General features: G+C 40.4%; 1 protein-coding gene across 5 annotated transcripts in view; it reads left to right on the top strand.

The window, feature by feature from the left end:
* DENND5B (DENN domain containing 5B) overlaps positions 1–21,524 on the top strand; it is a 186,664-nt gene that overhangs the window by 159,556 nt on the left and 5,584 nt on the right. For 4 of the 5 annotated variants that reach the window (XM_057303298.1, XM_057303297.1, XM_026502155.4 and 1 more), the window contains 8 exons: positions 7,223–7,351; positions 9,438–9,559; positions 12,640–12,785; positions 14,331–14,449; positions 16,503–16,690; positions 18,030–18,112; positions 18,325–18,451; positions 20,229–20,403. In XM_057303298.1, the coding sequence (XP_057159281.1) occupies positions 7,223–7,351; positions 9,438–9,559; positions 12,640–12,785; positions 14,331–14,449; positions 16,503–16,690; positions 18,030–18,112; positions 18,325–18,451; positions 20,229–20,403 (1,089 nt within the window). The other variant, XM_044385567.3, reaches the window with a different exon arrangement.

The following is a 21,524-nucleotide window of genomic DNA, read 5'->3' as shown; positions in this document are numbered from 1 at the left end:
CACATGGCCCTTTTTTAAAAATTGTGGTAATGATAAAAAAATTAAACCTTGCCATTTGCAACAATAAGGATGGAGCTAGAGATTATAATGCTAAGCGAAATAGAGGAAGACAAATACCATAGGATTTCACTTACATGCTGAATTTAAGAAACAAAACAAATGAACAAAGGGGGGGAAAAAAAGACACAAGCCAAAGAAGCTAGACTCAACTGTAGAGAATAGATGGTTACCAGAGGAGAGGTGGGTGAGAGGATGGGTGAAACAGGTGAAGGGGTTTAAGAGGACACTGATCTTTATGAGCACTGAGTAATGTATAGAATTGCTGAATCACTATATCGTACACCTGAAATTAATACAACACTGTATGTTAATACTGGAATTAAAATTGTTTAAGAAAAAATACATATATAATAATTTTATATATGTTTTATGTATATATATATATATATATATAGCATAAACCCACCATTAAGTGTATTCACATTGTTGTGGAACCATCACCACTGTCCATCTCCAGAACTCTTGTCATCCCAAAATGAAGCTTTCTGCACATTGAACAATAAATAATTCCCCATTCTTCCTTCTCCCCCAGCCCCTGGTACCCACTATTTAATTTTCTGTCTCTGTGAATTTCACTATTCTAGGTACCTCATTTAAGTGGAACCATGCTTTTTGCTTCTGGTTTGTTTTACTTGGTTAAGACTAAGTGACTTTTTGAAATGTTCATTATCAGATGTTTGTAATGTTTATCCATGTCGTAGCATGTGTCAGAATTTCCTTCCTTTTTTAAGTAAGGATTCCATCTTACATATATACACTTTATATATATACATTTTGTTTATTCATTTATCTATTGGTAGACATTTGGGTTGTTTCCACCTATTGGCTATTGTGAATACTGTGAATGTGGGTACATATCTCTTCTTTTGGGCACATACCCAGAAGTGGAATTACTTGATCATATGGTAATTCCATGTTTAATTTTTTGAAGAACCACCATACTTTTTCCACAGTGGCTGTACGATTTTATATTCCTACCAGCGATGCATAAGGATTCCAATTTCCCCACCTCCTCACCCGTACTTGTTATTTTCTGGGGTTTTTTGACAGTAGCCATTCTGATGGGTATGACTTCCCAGTTTCTTTTGGCAAACATAGCAGCACTCCTTTGAGGTCTTCGTAGTCCATATGCTGGAGTCTCTTCAGCTTTATGAGCTCAGAAACCAAATAATGAGTAAACCAAAATGTAGTCAGATTCTAAGACACTGAATCCTACTGACCAAGATGTAATACTTCAAATACCTAAGAGAGATGTAAAAATAATGGGCTGGAGTTCGGTCATCTGTCAGCTCTGGTCACATCTATGACCAGCTAAGGAGAGGGTCACAGGAAGCCAGTGAAACCAAAACATTATTTCCCTAACCAGATGACTTGATACTCTTTCACCAATACGTATATTCTTTGCCTGGAAGCTAGATAAAAATCAGAAGACTCCTTGCTGTCTTCAGAAGCAGAGATGTGGAAGCCTAACCACCCAGCTCTATGCTAGTCGTCCTCATGCTCCTGGGACTGCTATCATCTCAGGAAGCCCTGAAGAAAACACTGCCCATGGTTGTCTCTCCCTTTTCTTTGCTTCCATTCTGCCCCTTTAAGATGACATTTTATACATGTTGTTCTTATTCAAGATATATTTATTTTAGAGCTTTACTCTCAGCGGACAGGATTGTTACCCTGTTTTCAGGTTCTTGACGAGTGCTTCATTTTAGTCCCTAATCATTACCTGGATGGCTGATACAGTTGTTTTTCCTTAAAGAAAAACACCCAAGTAATATTCTAAACCTTGATTTCTAGGGGCTCCTGGGTGGTTCAGTCAGTTAAGGCCCTTCCTGCGGCTCAGGTTATGATCCTGGGATTCTGGGATCGAGCCCCACGTCGGGCTTCCTGCTCAGCAGCAAGCCTGTTTCTCCCTTTTCTCTCTCTTGCTATCCCTGTCACTGTCGCAGTCGCTGTCTCTGTCCCTCTCAAATAAATAAAATCTTTAAAAAAAAATAAAAATAAACAAAAATAAACCTTGATTCCTTTCAGTCTAGACAGTTAAAGAAAAAACTTATCTTCCAAGAATAGTATACCTATCTTGAGTCTCTGTTCGCTGTTGCGCACATGTCTCTGTTGGTACCTCCCATCTTTCCAGGTTTATCTCTTGAGGCAAAAAGACATTGGCACTTTGAGTCCTTAAAGTTGTCAAGAGTCTTGGCACCAGATTGCTTCTCTTTGAGTCCAGGACAGGTACATCTAAAGGCTTTCCCCTTTGTCTTAGTATCTTAGACAACTCCCCAAGACCTTCGTAGATGCCAAGTATCACCAAACTGTCAGTTTTAGAATGATTTTTTGTTGCATAGAGAAAGGCTGGGGACAGATTATCGACATTTAAAAGAGATTGCCATGGTATTACCAGTATTACCAGTTTCTTTCCAGAGTAGCCCTGTACGTGTCCTCTAACTATTCCAACAGACTTGGACTCTCCGTGATGATGTAACTGCTGTTGAGGAGGGCAGTGGGCAGTGCATGACCAAGGAGACCGTGAGCGCTGTGATCCGCGTCTAGCTAAACAAAGGAGCAGGGTGTCTGAGTAAATCCTAGAAAATTCCATCTTCTAGAGATGCGAATAAATTACTTGACGCTAAACTAGCTAGTTCATTTATCTTTTTAATAATAATGTATACATATGTGCTTATGAGCATCTGACTTTACCCTAAAATTAAATAGTTATTATGATTGATTTCGTTACCCTGGAAGGAATATTTCGAGGAATTTTTATGTCTGTATAGAACATGAACTTAAAGTCAGCTAATCCTTAATTTCTCAAACAAATAATAGCAGGTTTAAGTGAGTGAATGAATGAATGAATGAATGATCCTGGGTTTTGCTAATGATACATAGTGTGAAGTAGGTACTGGTTTGGATTTAGGAAATGTGGATTCAAATTTAGAGGTACTGCCACTCTTAGATATCATTTGGTTTTAGGGAACAGAAGCCCATTCAAACCAGCTTCACTAAGAAGGGATGGATTTATTGGAGATATATGAGGGTGTCTTCCAGAATCCAAGAACAGAAACTGTGGCTGCTAACAGTCTTGTCACAGATGACTCTCACTGTCTCACTGGAAGCAAATCATCGCTGTTTCTCCCTTCACATCTGCTCTTCCCCTCCCCTTCCCACACCTCCCTTCCCCTTTTCTTTCTGTTTTACTATGCACATGCTTGCCCAAGCCCTGGCTTTAACATTGTTTCTTATTTTTAGCATTCAACAAAAACTAACTTGGTTTTCTTCCAGTATACTAATTCTAGCGAGCTCAGTTTAGATCAGGCATGTTCCTCTTATTCAGTCCATTCTAGCTAAAGGATTAGGATCATGGGGCCACAGGTCATGGTGGTAAGTAGAGTTGTGTGTTCTGGGTCTGTGGAAGGGGACCTTCTCCAAGAACGTGAGTGTGGGAAAAAGTGGTAGAAAATGGATGACATCTCTAGAATAATATTTATTGTGTTAGAAATAAATCAAGTAAATAAATTATTTAAGCCATGCCATATATGCTTTTGTGTGAATTAACAGGCTCTATTTTGGAAGTAATACTTGTATAATATTATGCTGAATTCTATTATAGTTACCTATAATAAATTATTCCAGTTAAAAGCAGATTCAGATGGTATAACTGCACAGCAGATTTTTAATAGATTTGGATTACAGTTTAATAACACAACAGGGTCACCTGGGTGGCACAGCAGTTAAGCGTCTGCCTTTGGCTCAGGGCGTGGTCCCGGCGTTCTGGGATCGAGCCCCACATCAGGCTCCTCCCTGTGAGCCTGCTTCTTCCTCTCCCATTCCCCCTGCTTGTGTTCCCTCTCTCGCTGGCTGTCTCTATCTCTGTCGAATAAATAAATAAAATCTTTAAAAAAAAATAAATAATACAACAAATAAAAATTGTTTTAAAGCATAAAGTTAGATAGAGATTTACAAAGCAACAGAGTTTTTGAGCTCCTGTTATGTGCTAAGCCCTATAGGGTACAAAGAAGGCTGCAGGGCTGCTAAGGAATAGTAGACTGCTTTTCCCAGGGAGCTTTTACAAGCTGAGAAAAATGTATGCCAAGAGAGAATGATAAAAGTGATAAGCAGTACATGGCAGATTCAGATTAGACTATAGGATTTCGTAAATCGAAGAGGTCATGGAAGGCTGTCGTGGTCATGGAAAAGTGTTTAGAAGAAGCTGAGATCTCAGACACGAATAGAATCAAATAGGGAAATGAGAAGAAAGTACTTCAGGTAATGGAATGCAAAGTCTTATGAGTCAGCTGTCTGGAATGGAATTTTTTTTAAATAGGAAGATATGTTGAGGCTGAGGGGTAGTGAGTCTTAAATGTGAGCCTGCACAGTTCAGACTGTATCCTGTGAGTTTTTGAAGGTTCTGGAACAAAGGAATTATATTCAGGAGCCAGTATTTTAGATAGTTACTTTCCTGGAGCCAGGGAATCAGATGAGCTTGAGGAAAAGAGTCTGGAGGCCTCATCTCCCAACTCCCATTCCTCTTTCCAAAAAAAAAAAAAAAAAAAAAAAAAACCTAGTGTAAGTAATTTTATAATGGGAATGCTGATTGCTACCTAACATAGACTGCACGTTATGTATTCCAGTCCTCATTTTTCTTAAATATAGATTATTTTTTCAAATTATAATTATTTTTCACTTTGTCATTCTTACCTACCATGTCTTCAGATAACTTGCTTAAGGCCAACATAAAGCTTATTTCAGTAGGTTTTACTGGTGGGTTTTTGTTTTTGTTTTTGTTTTTTAATTTTTTTATTTATTTACTTATTTATTTTGAGGGAGAGAGAGGTAAGGGGGAGGGACAGAGGGAGAGAGAGAATCCTAAACAGGCTTCATACCCAGCCAGCGCAGAGCCAACACAGGGCTCGATCTCAGGACCTAAGATCATGACCCAAGCCGAAATCAAGGGTCAGATGTTCACCCAACCGAGCCGCCCATGCCCCGATTTTACTGTTTTAGAGTAGAAAGAATACTGAGGAAAAGATTATACAACATTAATGCTTATCAGAGCTAGTATACCTTCATTTTCAGTGAATACACTTGGAATCAACTTGGTATTCCTCAATTATGTGAGCTCTGACTTGGCACTGCACTCACAGGTACCTTATAAATACCGTTGAACTCTTACGTGGTAAATGCCTGAGCATTTTCCCTTCGTTGCTTTTAGTCAGCTATGTCATCATTTGGGAAATGTCAGCAGGGAGAGGAAGAGCCAGTGCTGCTTCATAGGCTAATGCTGGAGGTGCCAGGTTGGGTTATCAAGTGTCCCCCCACTTCCAGCACCATCAGTAAGAACCAGGGTCTAAGAGGCAGCTTGCCTGACAACAGCTTTCTCCGATCATGACCATGTATGCTAGTATGAGCCCTTTAAAGATAAAATCAGTGTGTCATAAATTGAAAAAATTCTTAGAAATGAGGTGAGATTGGATAAGCTCTACAAAAATGGCAACAGAATTTTCTTTTAGCTCCTCATTCTGCCTTGTTTTTAAGCCACCTCATCAGTGTGTCTGTAGTGTGATACAGTGCTTTACATCTCGTTTATCAAGAGTCTTTGATCACATATCAGCACTGACGCTTGAGGGCCTAAATCTTCAGACCCAGGGATTAAGAGAGGAAGGGAAGGAGAAAGGGAAAGGGGAAGGATAAAAGAGAGAGGGGCGTATAGCTGGCTCTGTTGGTGAGGCATGCGACTCTTGATCTCAGGGTTATGAGTTTGAGTCCCAGGTTGGATGTAGAGATTACTTAAAAATAAAATATGTTTTAAAAGGAAGAGAATATGTCTGTATTTTACAGGGAGGATATTCCTTATTCTGAATTCTTAGAATCATTAGAGAAAAGAGTTCGTTGTAATATTTATTACAGCTAGGATGAGTCATTCTGGACATTAAAAAAAAAAAATCAGAGGAAGGGGTGGTGGGTCACAATCACAAAGACTTTTTAGTGACTCACTGTGGTGGCTTTATAATTACCCTGCTCCTTAGGCTTGCCCTTCCTGCCCAATAGGGGAAAGATCATTTAGGAAGATAAACTCGGGGGTGCCTGGGTGGCTCAACAGGTTAAGTGTCTGCCTTTGGCTTGGTCATGATCCCAGGGTCCTGGGATCCAGCCCCATGTTGGGCTCTCTGCTAGGCGGGGAGTCTGCTTCTTTCTCCCTTTCCCTCTGCCTGCGGCTCCCCCTGCTTGTGCTCATGTGCGTGCTCACGCTTTCTCTCTAAGATAAATAAATAAAATCTTAAAAAAAAAAAAAAAAGGTAAGATAAACTCAGTCCTTCTGGGTATAGCACTGACTTTTACACTGAATATTAATCTATACATACATGTAACATTCTGTTGGGGTTTGGCCATATGATTTCTTTTGTGGCCACACAATTTTCAGAGTCTTTTAAATGCTTAAGAATTTTCAATTTACAAGTAGAAAAAAAAAAAAGACAATCTTCAAGTGCCATGGAAAGTAAGATTTCATATTTTTCATATGTTGTCCAGAAACTATTTGAAAAATAATTCAGTGGATTAAAGTTGTGACAGATAGTCAAACTAGACCAATTATTTTGAATAAAAGCTTAGGGCGCCTGGGTGGCACAGCGGTTAAGCGTCTGCCTTCAGCTCAGGGCATGATCCTGGCGTTATGGGATCGAGCCCCACATCAGGCTCCTCTGCTGTGAGCCTGCTTCTTCCTCTCCCACTCCCCCCTGCTTGTGTTCCCTCTCTCGCTGGCTGTCTCTATCTCTGTCGAATAAATAAATAAAATCTTTAAAAAAAAAACAAAACTTAAATATTCAGCGTGTTTTATTACTTTTATTTTCCTGAGGGTCAGGCATAACCAGCCGCCAGGTTGTAGGTAACCATGAGGCTGAAGAACAAGACTGAAAGAATAAGCAAGTGTTAACTGCTTTATCTGAGGGTGTTGCCTGTGTGCATGTGTTGTAATGGTGATTCTGATGTGGGACTGAATTCATGATTCAGATGGAACCTTTGAACGGTTCAGTCAACATAAAGTGCGTATTACCCATTCACACTTCTAAGTATGAAGGAAGTGTTCTGTGCAAAGTGCTGTAATGCTTTAGTTCTTTTCCAGCTCAAGGTTATTCTTAGGATCTACATCTTTGCTGTTGCTCCTGTTCTGTAGGCATATTCAGAACATGAGTGAGATCAAGACGGACGTCGGACGAGCTCGAGCGTGGATAAGACTATCTCTAGAAAAGAAGCTCTTGTCCCAGCATCTCAAGCAGTTGCTCTCCAACCAGCTGCTCACCAAGTAAGAGACAGCCTCTTAGACATTTCTGCTGCTGTGACCTGTGTGTCTGCAAAGCAGACTGCATAAGCTGGCAGACTGGCTTCTTCAGCGTGAACTGCTGATTCCTATGCACTGTGTTCTTCCTTTCTAACAGGCATGTGCTTTGGAAGCTCCGTGGTTTGACGTAGTATTTGATTTTACCTGGGAGGATACACCAGACTTGGCAGCCAAAGGCCAAGTTGCTCTGTTCTCAACCAGAAAAAAAAGCTAACTAGTCCACACAGGCTGACAGTAACATCCAAAAGATAGGTTGAATTTATGTAAACCTTATATCATATTGTAAAGATCACTACAAAACCTGAAGTAGGGGCTCCTGGGTGGCTCAGTCGTTAAGCGTCTGCCTTCGGCTCAGGGCGTGATCCCAGCGTTCTGGGATCGAGCCCCACGTCAGGCTCCTCCGCTGGGAGCCTGCTTCTTCCTCTCCCACTCCCCCTGCTTGTGTTCTCTCTCTCGCTGGCTGCCTCTGTCTCTGTCAAATGAATAAATAAAATCTTTAAAAAAAAAAAAACCTGAAGTAGCAAAAAAAAAAAAAAAAGTCTGCATTAACAGGTTTTTTCTGAGAGTCTTGCCAGTGCTTACATCCAATAGTTCAGAGCCAGGAAAGCAATCAAGTGCATGTTACTTAATTGTTAACTCTTTTAAAAGGTTTCCCTTTACTCCATCAAGAAACCCTCTTAGCTAAAATGCATCATCTATGTAATATATATTGTTAGAGCTAATTTAAAGTCTGAGGACTTAGGTCTCTAGAGCAAAGCTAGGCAAAAAATTCAACAAAGATCTCAAACTCGGCCCTGTGTTGGAATCTCATCTTGATAGCAATGCTTTTTGTAGTTTTGCATGTGTACACATCATCATTGGGCTACTTACCCCCTGGAGCATTTTAAGATGAGTCTTAATGTCCAAAGAGTAGGTTTGATAAAGAATGCAAAGTGAGGTATAGCCTGTGAACCTAATCTTGTTCTCTGAAACTAGCTGTCCTTACCCATCGCTGCCCATTATAAATCATTCATGGCCACTGTGGCCGAAGTACATAAAGTGCTACATAAAGGTTGGGTGCCTGGGGGTGCCTGGCTGGCTTTGTAAGTAGAGCCGTGTGACTCTTGATCTCAGGGTCATGAGTTCAAGCCCCATATGTCGCACAGAGTTTTATAAATACATATGTACATACATACACAGATGTAGTTGCACACCGGGTTGGCTCAGTTGGTAGAGCATGCAACCCTTGATCTTGGGTCACGAGTTCGAGCCCCATGTTGGGTGTACAGCTTTTAAAAAAAAAATCCCACTACATAAAGATAAATACCAATTATTTCACATGTTTTCTATACTTTCTTTTACTTTTTACTTACTTTTTCTATGCATACTCTCTTAGTTAAGGTTATACTGTATTTACAATTCAGTATCATCCTTTTTTTTTTTTAATATTTTATTTTTAAGTAATCTCTACACCCAACTTGGGGCTCAAACGCACAACCCCAAGATCAAGAGTTGCGTGCTCTTCCAACTGAGCCGTCCAGACTCCCCGGTAGTATCATCGTTTTTTTAGCTTAGTGTATTATAAACATTTCAGTATATCATAAGAGTTTAAGCTCTGAAGACTGAATGCCTTTGTTCACATACTGCCTTTACTATTTACTTTTTGAATGCTAGTAGACTTACTTCATAGGGTAATCATGAGGATTAAAAGTATTAATAACTATAAAACACTTGGAAAAGTGCTTAAATGTAAGTGCTTAATAAAAATTACTTATTATTTTTAGTAGTTTCGTTGTTGTTAAAAACTTTTTAAACTTTATTTTCAATGCTCACATAGTATTTCGATGTATGCGTATACCATGATATACTTTTCCTTTTACAAATAACATTTTAGTGGACATCTGTGATTAAACCTTGCCTGTATTTCGTATTACATTCTTAGGACTGAGTCCTAAAAGTAAAATTAAAGTATTTGGCTTTGACTAAGTGAAGGTGTTTATTTTTAGTGCAAGACATTACGAAAAGCATGAAAAATATACTATTATTTTGTGCTTGTCTTACCCAATCCTAGGAAGCTTTATAAGCGTTATGCTTTTCTACGCTGTGAAGAAGAAAGAGAGCAGTTTCTTTACCATCTTCTTTCCCTCAATGCGGTTGACTACTTCTGCTTCACCAGTGTGTTCACCACTATCAGTAAGTCTGGAGAACTGGCTATTAAGTGAAGAGTTGCTCAGGCGACTAATGGAATAAGAGTTTATATTTTTAAAATTGAAGTATACTATAATACAGCGAGATAGACACTATTTGGGAGTGAGGCGGGCCCCAGACCTCTATTTAGGAATGAAGGTTGTACCCCAGCAGCTGGGAGTGCTGCGGGAAAGCAGCCGTCAGCTGTCAGCCCCTGTGGGAAGTGCCTCACCAGAACAAACTACCCTTCCCCACCACCCCCCAAGGTGATCCCTCTTAGCAGGGCCAGCCAGCATCCTAGGATTATCATAGGGCTGTTCAGAACTTCACTGTGGGATCACTGTGACTGCATCACAGCTCAGCTTCTCTCTCAGCCACGTGGTGATCCCAGGAGCAACATCTTGCATGTTGACTTCTGACTTCATCTGCTTCCCATGAAGCCCAGTCTGCAGTAGGAAATGAGATGGATGTTAAAAAGAATGTTTCATTAGGGATGCCTGACTGGCTCAGTCAGTGGAGCATGTGACTTTTGATCGCAGGGTCATGAGTTCAAGCCCCATGTTGGGCCTAAAGCTTACTTAAAAAAAAAAAAAAATTAAATAAATGGTCCAGTATCTTATGTAAAATACATAAAATTTTTAAATTCAGCATACCATAATAAACATATAGAACTGTGAACATCATTACACTTTAATGATTCAGAAAGACTTCAAAACCTTACTGAAAAATGTATGTCTGTAGAGTAGGAGGAAATGCTGACCGGAGATGTGTTTCTGATAGAAAGTCAAATTATAGTATTTATTCCATTCATCGGTACCGATTCTTATGTACAGCGGCTCCCCTTCCCCACTTTGGAGAATTTTTACTTGTATCAGTTAGGAATTGTGTTTTGCTGCAAGAATCAGAAACTTGGAAAACAGTGCTTTAAACAAATAGGTGTTTCATATTTCTTATATAATGAGAAGTTTCAAGATATTCCATAGTACGTTCATGGACCCGGGGTCTTTGTCCCTCTCTTCCTAGATAGTCATCAGTATGTGATTACCTCATGGTCACAAGATGGTATTCTCAGTCCACCTTCTAGCAGGAAGAAGGAAGGAGTGCCAAGGAGGAAAGGGCAGAACCTGTGCTAGAAAAACAGGATTTTCTAAGAAATCCCAGTAAATATAACATTTCACTGGCCAAAATTTGTAGGTTTTGGCTTTCTAGGCTCTGGTAGAAGCAGACAAGGAAAAATGGAGCTGAACTGGGTATTGGGCCAAGCGGTAGTATCTGTCAGCTATCCGTTAGTATGTAAACTGTCAGTTTAGTACATTCCTGTGGAAGAAGCTAAGGTGTTGGGGGCACCTGGGTGGCTCAGTCGGGTAAGTGCCCAGCTCTTGATTGCAGCTCAGGTCATGATCTCAGGGTTGTGACATCAAGCCCTGTGTTGGGCTCCCCACTCAGTGGGGAGTCTGCTCGAGATTCTCTCCCTCTCCCTCTGCCCCTCCCCCACCATCCCCTCTCTCTCTCTCTCTCTCTCTCTTTCTCTCAAATAATAAATAAATCTTTTTTTAAAAAAAAGAAGCTAAGATGTTATGTACAGTTTTAAAAGAGAAGAAATAGAGGTAGCTAGGACTCCTAAGATCCTACTTTTATCTGTAGATTTCATGTAAGTAACTGTTCGAGGAATTGAGAGCTTCATGAAAAAAATATTTTAAGTTTAATAATATTACTCCTTTTATACTTTATGTAATCACTGTTGTGTATCTGTGGTCCCTTTGCAGCCACGGAACTGCTGACCCTAAACCCTCTTTTTTTTTTTTTTTTTTTTTTTTGTAGCTTTTCTAACCCTCTCAGTGAAAGGAAGGAGAGGAGCCTCTGGCACCTAAAATAATGTCTTGCACTAACCTCTTCTGCTTTCAGTTTCAAAACCCATTTGATTCTGCTGTTTACTAAACCATGAAAGTATGGCCTTTCCTCTGACATTTTCCTTTCCTTCAGCCAAAATGAAAAGACAGAAAGGGAGGTTATTCACCCAACATAAAGAAAGTCGTTTACGTAAAATTAGGGAAATGAACCATTTATCCCTTTCACTTTCTTCATCTAAGAGTGCATTGAACCATGATCTCATTTTCTGAGGTTGTATCTGGGCGCCTTGTGCAATATATGTGTAGATCTTTCAAAGAGGGCTTCGAATACCCGTTCTTATGACTAAAGGAGCAGAAATCCCAAGGATACCAACAAAAATTGATTCTACCCTGCTTTAACAAAAAAACGAAAAGAAGCATGACTCTGAGAGATAAAAATGCACCAGTGTGTTTGAGCTATCCCTGTTTTTAAAAGAGAATGGAGTGAGTGTGCAACGTCTAATTAGCCTTTTGGGCAAAAGACAGTGATAGGACAGTGACATCTAGCGGTGTGCCTTTTGAAGAGCCTTCAGAAGGAAAACGTTACACACAGATTTCTTTCTACGTCTTGATTCTTTCCCCAAGGCTCCTCTTGTACCTGAGTGGCCTCAATAGCTTTCCAAATTGTGGTTTATAGACTTTATGTTAGGTCCAGAATGGCATTGTTTATTACTCTTGGCTTTGCGTAACGTGCTGTAAAATTGTGATAGGAACGTTCTGAAACATTGCCCGAGAAGATTAGCGACAAGGGGATAGTGTCCAAGAAGTCATTCACCCCCTTTTACATATGAAACCGTATCAGGAACCATGCTCATTTGTATACTTGATTTTAGAACAAAATTTAAAACGTTAAAACAATGAAAATTCTATATAGCAGTCAGTTCTGGTGTTAAGGCTGGGATTGTTTTTTGTAAATGTAGAGGTTATGTATGTCACCATGGTGATACTCTGCACGCCAGGCATACCTGGTGATATACACGCCATGGAAGCCATCACAAGTGTTGGGACTTGTGATTTATAAACTGGACCTCATCTTTCTAGACTGGAAGAGGTGATCCTATCTTTTTGTTTAAGTACATCTTGATCTATAACGAGCAAACTATCTGTGAAAGCCAACAGAGCCATTAATATATATTGCCCTTATTATCAGGAGAATGTTATTGTGATTTTTAATTAATTTCAGCATTGTTCTTTCAGTGATTCCATATAGGTCAGTGATCATCCCCATCAAAAAGCTGAGCAATGCAATCATCACATCGAACCCCTGGATCTGTGTATCGGGAGAGCTAGGAGACACGGGAGTCATGCAGATTCCCAAAAACCTTCTCGAAATGACTTTTGAGGTAGGTTCAGCTAATACCTTTCTTAGCAGAAAATATCATACATAGTTCTACACAAGGATTCCAGTTTTACTTTTTCATTTTTCCTCAAATCAAATAATATAAAAGAGTACTCAAGGTCCAGGATCATTTTTGTGAGTATACACCTCAAGTCGTAAACACAGTTATTTGTTTTGTATTTTTATTGCTATAATTTTAATTATTAAGCTCTGTTTTTCTACTTGCAATGGAATACTTTTGGGCTTTGCTAGGTCCTATTCCATGATTGCCAGTGCCTAGCACAGACCCAGGCAAAAGGGACTTTCAGGGAAATGCTTTTCCCACAGTGGTTCTCTTTCTTACTGTGCAGTGCTCCCTGCCTGAACCTGGACAGAAGGACAGGAGAGCTGACATCCATGCTTACGGCTTTTAAACCACATGGCGACATTTATAGAGTGATTCTATAAAAATACCTTTCAATCTCGTAGTCAGTTTTCAGGTTTCACCTGGTGAAATAGTCCCCTGTCTTTGAGCCCCCCTGCAGGCTGGCATGCAGGAGGAAGGGAACCACCTGCTCGTGTTTCAAGAGGGAAGTAGTACCAACTGAATGTCCTGTTCTCTTGTACCTTGGGGTCTAGGAATAGCAGTTTCCACTCAGTCATAACACACACAAGAGCCTGTTTTAGCCCTATTTATCTAATGGGCTCATTATATATAAAAGATTAAAACCCATGGCTTTTCTTTGACTCGAAAGTGTGGAACATAAACTCTATTATAAGTCCCATCATTGCTGTTTCCAGACTCTCTGTCATTTCTGCCTACTTCTTTCCATCTTTCCTGCCACAGCTAATTCAGGAGGCCATCCTCCCTCACCTGGATGGCTATGATGCCTTCTCACCTTGATAGGAAGAAGTCAAGGGCTTTAAGAACTCATAGCTCTGATGTTCCCAGCCATACATAGTCAGTTGGGGATTCTGTGATATTTCATCAGAATTTAAAAGTCAGAATTTAATTGACTTTTTTTTTAACTATTCGTTTTATCATTGCTTTCTTTTGTACTTGTCCACCAACGACCAGGAAGGACATTGATAATTATACTTTTTTTATGGTAGCTTCAAAGATTTCTAGAAGATGAGGTTTGAGGTCCGTTCTGCCTTAGCGTTTTATTAGAAACAGAAAAACAGCTGTGTCAGTGATTTTTTTATATCTGTGGTTATTTTCCTGACCTCACTGTAACTGAATCTAAATAGCATCCTTTTATCACTTCTTGAAATTCTCCTCATCTAACTGGGTTCCCTAGTTAGAAGTAATTTTTCCTTTTCCAGTGTTTTTCTAGTACTTGTTTATATCTCTAACACCTAGTACAGTCTCCTCCGTATGTATGTGTCCGGTCTCATTAGATGGGCTATATTAGATGTGAATATATTTCTCCAGTACAAAGCAGGGCATTTATGCAGGATGGGTCCTCTGCAGTTGTTAAATTGGATGGAACCAAAGTGCCACCACTAAAGCTAAGAGGTAGTGGGAGTGGCATCAGGCTCTGAATAACCTGTGGTCCTATCCCTACAGTGCCAGAACTTGGGGAAGCTGACCACTGTTCAGATTGGTCACGATAACTCAGGACTATTAGCCAAATGGCTAGTGGATTGTGTCATGGTCAGAAATGAGATTACAGGACATACATACAGGTAAGTAAATATCCTTGGGAGCTCAGAATTCTTTCTTTGAGACTCTTTAGACAAGAAAAGGTTTAAGAATTGTTTTCTTCTGGGGCGCCTGGCTGGCTCAGCTAGCAGAGTGTGAGACTCTTGATCTCAGAGTCGTAAGTTTGAGCCCCACGTTGGGTATAGAGATTACTAAAAAAAAATAAACTTTAAAAAAAGAATTGTTTTCTTTCTAAAGCTTTTCTCACTGCCCTCTGAATTTTAGTTTAGGTTTTGGAGTTGTTTAGTTTTACTTTTTTTTTTTTTTTTTTAGATTTTTTTATTTGAGAGAGTGAGAGCAGAGCAAGCAAGAGACAACATGAGTAGAGTGGGGAACTACAGAGGAAGAAGGGGAGGCAGGTTCCCCACCAAACAGGGAACCTGACGTGGGGCTCGATCCCAGAACCCCAGGATCATGACCTGAGCTGAAGGCAGACGCTTAACCAGCTGAGCCACCCAGGCTCCCCTTGGTTTTACTTTTTATGTAATACAAAATTGCCCCCAAAAAAACTTTTAAAAAATTGATTGTGTTTGCTGTTAATGCTTAGTCCACAAGTGTTGGAAAAGATTGATATAACTCTGATTTTTTTTTTAAGATTTTATTTATTTATTTGACAGAGAGAGACAGCCAGTGAGAGAGGGAACACAAGCAGGGGGAGTGGGAGAGGAAGAAGCAGACTCCCAGTAGAGCATGGAGCCTGACATGGGGCTCGATCCCGGGACCCTGGGATCACGTCCTGAGCCGAAAGCAGACACTTAACGACTGAGCCACCCAGGCGCCCCGATAACTCTGATTTTTAAAAAAAAGAAGCTTGAAGTAATTAATTTAGTAGGAGGAAAGGATCTTTTGGACTCTACTGGTTACAGCTGGCACTCCTCTTTGGAAACATTCTCCTCTTTTCTCCTATAACTCAACTCCCACGTTAACTTCTAGTTTGAAAATATTCTTGTCAGAAGAACTAACCACAGGGGCGCTGGGTGGCTCAGTCGGTTAAGCATCTGCTTTTGGCTCAGGTCACGATCCCAGGGTCCCGGGATGGAGTCTCGCATCTGGCTCCTTATCCGGCTCTGTGCTCAGCGGGGAGCCTTCTCCCCCTCCCCACACCGCTCCTTGTGCTCTTTCTCCCTAGCTCTCTCTCTTTCTCTCAAATAAATAAAATCTTTAAAAAAAGAAGAACTAACCACAGTATTTTAATAAAGACTAGGTATGAGAAAATATTAAATCATTTTAATTTTGTTGAATGTGATAATTTCTGGCTATATAAGAACGAATGTCTTTATTTTTCAGAGATTCATACAGAAGTGTTTTTAGGGGTAAAATGTCCTGATGTGTGCAGTGTACTTTAAAATACTTCAGGGGCGCCTGGGTGGCACAACGGTTAAGCGTCTGCCTTTGGCTCAGGGTGTGATCCTGGCGTTATGGGATCGAGCCCCACATCAGGCTCCTCCGCTGTGAGCCTGCTTCTTCCTCTCCCACTCCCCCTGCTTGTGTTCCCTCTCTCGCTGGCTGTCTCTGTCTCTGTTGAATAAATAAATAAAATCTTTAAAAAAAAAAATAGGGGCGCCTGGGTGGCACAGCGGTTAAGCATCTGCCTTCGGCTCAGGGCGTGATCCTGGCGATCTGGGATCGAGCCCTGCATCAGGCTCTTCTGCTATGAGCCTGCTTCTTCCTCTCCCACTCCCCCTGCTTGTGTTCCCTCTCTTGCTGGCTGTCTCTATCTCTGTCGAATAAATAAATTAAAAAGATCTTTAAAAAATAAATAATTAAATAAATAAATAAACAAATAAATAAAAATAAAATACTTCAACACAAAATAAAAACAAAGCATATCGCAAAATATTAAGTCAGGTGATAAGAATAGGGGTGTCTGTTATATGATCCTCTCTGCTTTTCTGTATGTTTGAAATTTTAAAATTAAAATTTAAAAACACCCACAGGCACTAAAATGATGGGCTTCAGCTAAGATGCCATTTTAAAAATTCTGATTCAAACGAGTAAAGTACTGGTGATGGAGAAGTTGTTTTTCTGACCTACAAGGTTCCCATGCGGGCGGTGGTTGGGGAAAGGCATTGATGATGGAAGCCTGGAGAGAATCCTTATCGGGGAGCTGATGACCTCGGTGGCAGATGAGGATCTGGTAAAGCAGTGTCGGACTCCGCCGCAGCAGAAATCGCCCACCTCGGCCCGGAGACTGAGCATCACTTCCCTGACAGGAAAGACCACCAGTAAGTACCATCACTGATGGCTGAGTTCTCAGTGTGCCTCAGATGTTGCCAGCACCACGTGGCCATTTCACAGGAAGCTGTTGCATTAATGAATTGTGGTAAGATTAAAAAGAAGAAAGCTGAGGAAAATTAATTTGGGTGAATGGAGTTTAAAAGAGGGAGGGAGGAGAGAGGAAAGGGAAAAAGTAAGGCAAGAATTAACAAATAATTAAAAGCCTAGAGAATTTAGATATTAAAATCAAATAAAAACCGCATGCTCTGTTTTAATGAAGCTATGGAAATGTGAATGAATAATATTTTGACTGAAACTTAAAGAAGGAAGGGCACCTGGCTCTTCAACAATTTTTATGCACTGGTGTAGAAAAAACTTACTTGACCTTTACCTGAAGAATGTTTTATGCAAGAAATCCTCCAGCAGTGTGAATTCAAAGATTCTTAAACACTAGAATGTATAGCTTGTCCTTTATGGTGTGACATGTAAATTAAATATAATAGTTAATCACCACAAGAAATTATCAAATATTTAATTTTTCTCTTGTTACCTACTGACTTCTATCCCTGAAATCTGTTTACCATCTTTTTTTTTTTTAAACCATTCTTGGGGTTTGGGAGGCAAAGGCAGTTTAGATCCCATTCAAGCAGCACACCACGCTCTCCCCCAAGAACAGGACTAAGCATGTGGGCTGGTGGGGGGGGTGGTAAATGAAGCAGTGCCTAGATAGACTGATTACCAGGAAAGGAAGCAGTTCTGGGCTTTGGGTGCCACAGCGTACCAGACATCTTCCCTTTACTTTCAACACAATAGCAAAAACACAGATTTCGGGGTAGCCGTTCAGAGCTTCACAAACCTGGATCTGTACCCACTAAGGGACTCAGAGGTGGTAGGATAAGGGGGTACCTGTGGAATGATGCTGTGGGTCTTTCCCATCTCACTCCCCAGATCCAGGGGCTTGCTAGCACTTTGCGACAGGTACCATGCCAGGTGATTTACACCTGTAATATCTCATGCACCTTTCCCAGTGACCCATGAGGTGTGTATTTTCCCTACTTTTAGGTTGAGGAAATTCAAACTCAGAAGTTTGACATCTAACCAAGGTTATAGATTGCAGGTGGTAAGGTTGGGATTTGAATCTAAGGGTTTCTTGGATTCTTTTCCCTTGTGCCAAGATGCCTCCCACTTGGCCAAACTGGCTTGAGGCAAGTTTCACAGGGCCCCCGACAAGCCAGCCTGCTGTGGTGAAGTGTTTCCTGCCTGGTGGACACAGGTGATACCCCGGAGTACTTAGTTTAGTTCAGTTCCCTCACATGAGAATTCAGCCACTGTTCATTGTTTTTTCAGAACCCAATGCTGGACAGATCCAAGAAGGAATTGGAGAAGCTGTGAATAATATTGTGAAACATTTTCACAAACCTGAAAAGGAGGTATGATGATCTATAAAACTTAATATATAGGATTTTAAAGTCATTTTTATACATGGTACATAAGGCAGTAGAGGGTATGTTAACTTTTATTTGTAAGCTTTCTAATAGCTACAAAAAACATGCTTCATAGCTGCCCTCAGCACCTGTTTCTCTAGCGTCTTCTTAAACATAGTTACAGCAGATTATTCTTTGGCACTGTGTTTGCTCCACAGAGAGGAAGCCTCACAGTATTGCTGTGTGGAGAAAATGGACTGGTTGTGGCACTTGAACAAGTCTTCCATCATGGGTTCAAATCTGCCCGCATCTTTCACAAGAATGTCTTCATCTGGGACTTCATAGGTAAATTAAAGCAGGTGTATGTTGTTATAATGTCACTGAAATGTTCCTTAGAAAACTCAAAGACGCAGGAGTTTAAGCAGAAAAGGGTTAGTTACAAGGGAGTACAATTTTTAAAATAAATATCAAATTAGCTCTATCTTTGCTTTTCATTCATTCAACAAATATTTATAGTGTCCATAGTATTCCAGACTCTTCTAGATGCTCAGGAGATACATCAAGGGGCACCTGGCTGTCTCAGTAGCACATGGGACTCTTGATCTCAGGATCATGAGTTCAAGCCCCACGTTGGGCGTAGAGCTTACTTAAAAAAAAAAAAAAAAGATATACATCAAGAGATAAGTAAAACACAAAAATTCCTATGGTTGACCAACCATTCTGGTGGGGGCAGGAACCCAGACAATACACAAAAACATAACAAGTATGCGTTTCATCTAGTATGTTATAAAGCTATGTTTTGTGTGGAAAAAAATAGAGCAGAATGACAAGATGTGGAGAGTGCTCTTTTAAGTGGGGCAGTTATAGGCTTTGTGGACAAGGTGACATTTGAGCAAAGACTGTAAGGAAGTGAGGAATCGAGCCACGTGACTATCTGGGAGAAGAGCACTGCGGGCTGAGAGAACTGCCAGGGAGAGGCGCCAAGCTGGGAGTGTGCTTGGCCTTTTCATGGACTAGCAAGCCTGGTGTGACTGGGGCTGACTGAGGGAGACAGAGTAAGAGGATATTGGGTTAGAGGGCTGTTTACTGCCAGAGCCAGGTGTTTTAAAGCCGTCTAGGCCTTTGGAAGAACTTTGTCTTTATCATGATTGAAACAGGAAGTCATTGGAAGGCTTTGAGCCAAGGAGTGAGTGACATGATGTAACTTCTGTTTCAGAAGGATTACTCTAGCTTTATGCTGTCCAGTATGGAAACCACTAGCTACATGTGGCTATTTAAATTTAAACGATTTAATTTAAATTAAATTTAAAATTCACTTCCTTAGTCACACCTGTCTTACCTAGGAGCTACTAAATTGAGCCTTGCAGTTATAGAACATTTTATTCATCACAGAAAGTTCTGTTGGAGTGTGCTGCTCTAGCTTGCTAAGTAAGCTTTGTAATCTTTATTTTGGTATGCAGTTCTTCTAGAATTCCCAGTTTTTTTAAAGGGGTGATTAATCATTTTGTGTCTTGTAAATATAGTCTAGATGAAGTAGTTGATTTTATCCAACTTAGAATTTTTAGACAAAGGAAAGGTTGACAGAGCTAGGCCTCCAGGTGTGATTTTTTTTTTTCTTTTGGAATGCCTAGAATCTTATTGCTCCTGTTTCTGATATGTGTATACGTATCTCTTCCTCAGATTTCCTAAATCAGTTCTATTTCAAGGATTTTGTTGCAAAGTGTTAGCCAGCCATTCTGTAACCAGAACAGAGGGCACCATCTCAATGACTACTATATATTTGCTAGTTATTCCTAGAAGGTTCTGGTCTGGACAGAAGAGTCCACTTTTTTTTTCTTTTTTGCCAATTTCCATTGCTTGAGGGTATTCTAAAGAGAGTAAACTTTCTACCCTTCTGGAATGCAGTCTAGATTAGAAAGTAAACTCCTGGGAGCGTATTGTTCCACTGTGAAACATGGAGCTCTAGAATTCATCTTGAAACCAGTGATAAAGTAATGATTTTGGTTTCTGGACTGGCTATAATGCAAATCATCATTAGTGTTTCCAGAATAAACTAAGTGATTAATCTTTCTGTACATGAAATATTAATGTGTATTGTGATATGATTCTGATTTCCTTCCAGAGAAAGCGGTTGCTTATTTTGAAACCACTGACCAGATTCTAGACAATGAAGATGACGTCCTTATTCAGAAATCATCCTGCAAAACCTTCTGCCACTATGTAAATGCTATTAATACTGCACCCAGGAACATTGGGAAGGACGGCAAATTCCAGATTTTAGTTTGCCTTGGAACACGGTATAAAGCCAGTTCTTGACTTTCCCTGTCTTTGTTACGTGTTGAACAGGAGTCCAGAAGGGGTCATACCAAATCATGCCCTTTCCAAAGCTCTCCCATGGGTTTCTTTCATTCCTAGTTTTATTATGAGAGTACTATTTATTGGGTATTTGCTATATGTTGGCACTATGCTAAGTACGTTACATTCATTACCTCATTTAATCCTCCTGTCACTTCACTACCTTTCCACGTGAAGTAGCAGCTGGTACCCTCACTGTGGAGATGAGAAAACAGAACATAGATGAGGCATATAGCTAAGTTAACCACCTTCCCCAAGGTCACGCAGCTAGAAAGAGGCATTGCCAAGATTTATACCCAGTCTCACTCGAGAGCCCAAGTTCTCAACCATTACACTACACTGGCTCCAAAGGTGGGCAGATAGGTAATAGATAGTTCGATAAGGAGTTTGGCACACCTGCACATACACGCATATATATTTACAATATACCAACACATTGCTTTTAATTTAATAACATTGTAGAAGTCGTACTATAGACATAATTCTTAACTATAGAAAGTCTTCTCTTTAAGACAGTTTCCTACCCCTTTATTTTTTGAAAATGACACGTAGGAGCTATACAATCCATTAAGTTTAAAACAGCTGTGAGAATTACAATTCTCATGAAACACATAGGCCTTTAGAATAAGCTTTGTTTTAAAGATTTATTTATTTGAGAAAGAGTACAGGGGAGGGGCAGAGGGCAAAGGAGAGAGAGAATCTCAGGCAGACTACCCGCTGAGTGTGGAGCCCAATGCAGGGCTCAGTCTCACAACCCTGAGATCGCGACCTGAGCTGGAGTCAAGAGTCAGATGCTCAATGGCCGGAACCACCCGGGCACCCCAAGAATAAGGTTTTTTTTAAGTTACCTGTGCAGTGTTTGGTTTTTTCTACAGCCCTGGTGCTCCAACAAGAGATTCAGGATGGCCTAGTTATGGCTGCTCTTGTCATGAAAGGCATCTTGCGGGGCGCCCGGCTGGCTCAGAACAGCGTGCCACTGTTAATCTTGGGGTCATGAGTTCGAGCCCCACATTGGGTGTAGAGATTACTACAAAAAATGAACTTTAAAAAAAAGAAAAGAAAA

Source organism: Ursus arctos, unplaced genomic scaffold (assembly GCF_023065955.2).
Source record: "Ursus arctos isolate Adak ecotype North America unplaced genomic scaffold, UrsArc2.0 scaffold_26, whole genome shotgun sequence".
NCBI lineage: Eukaryota > Metazoa > Chordata > Mammalia > Carnivora > Ursidae > Ursus > Ursus arctos.
The sequence above is the reverse complement of the archived record's forward strand: the minus strand, read 5'-3'. Positions and strand labels throughout refer to the sequence as shown.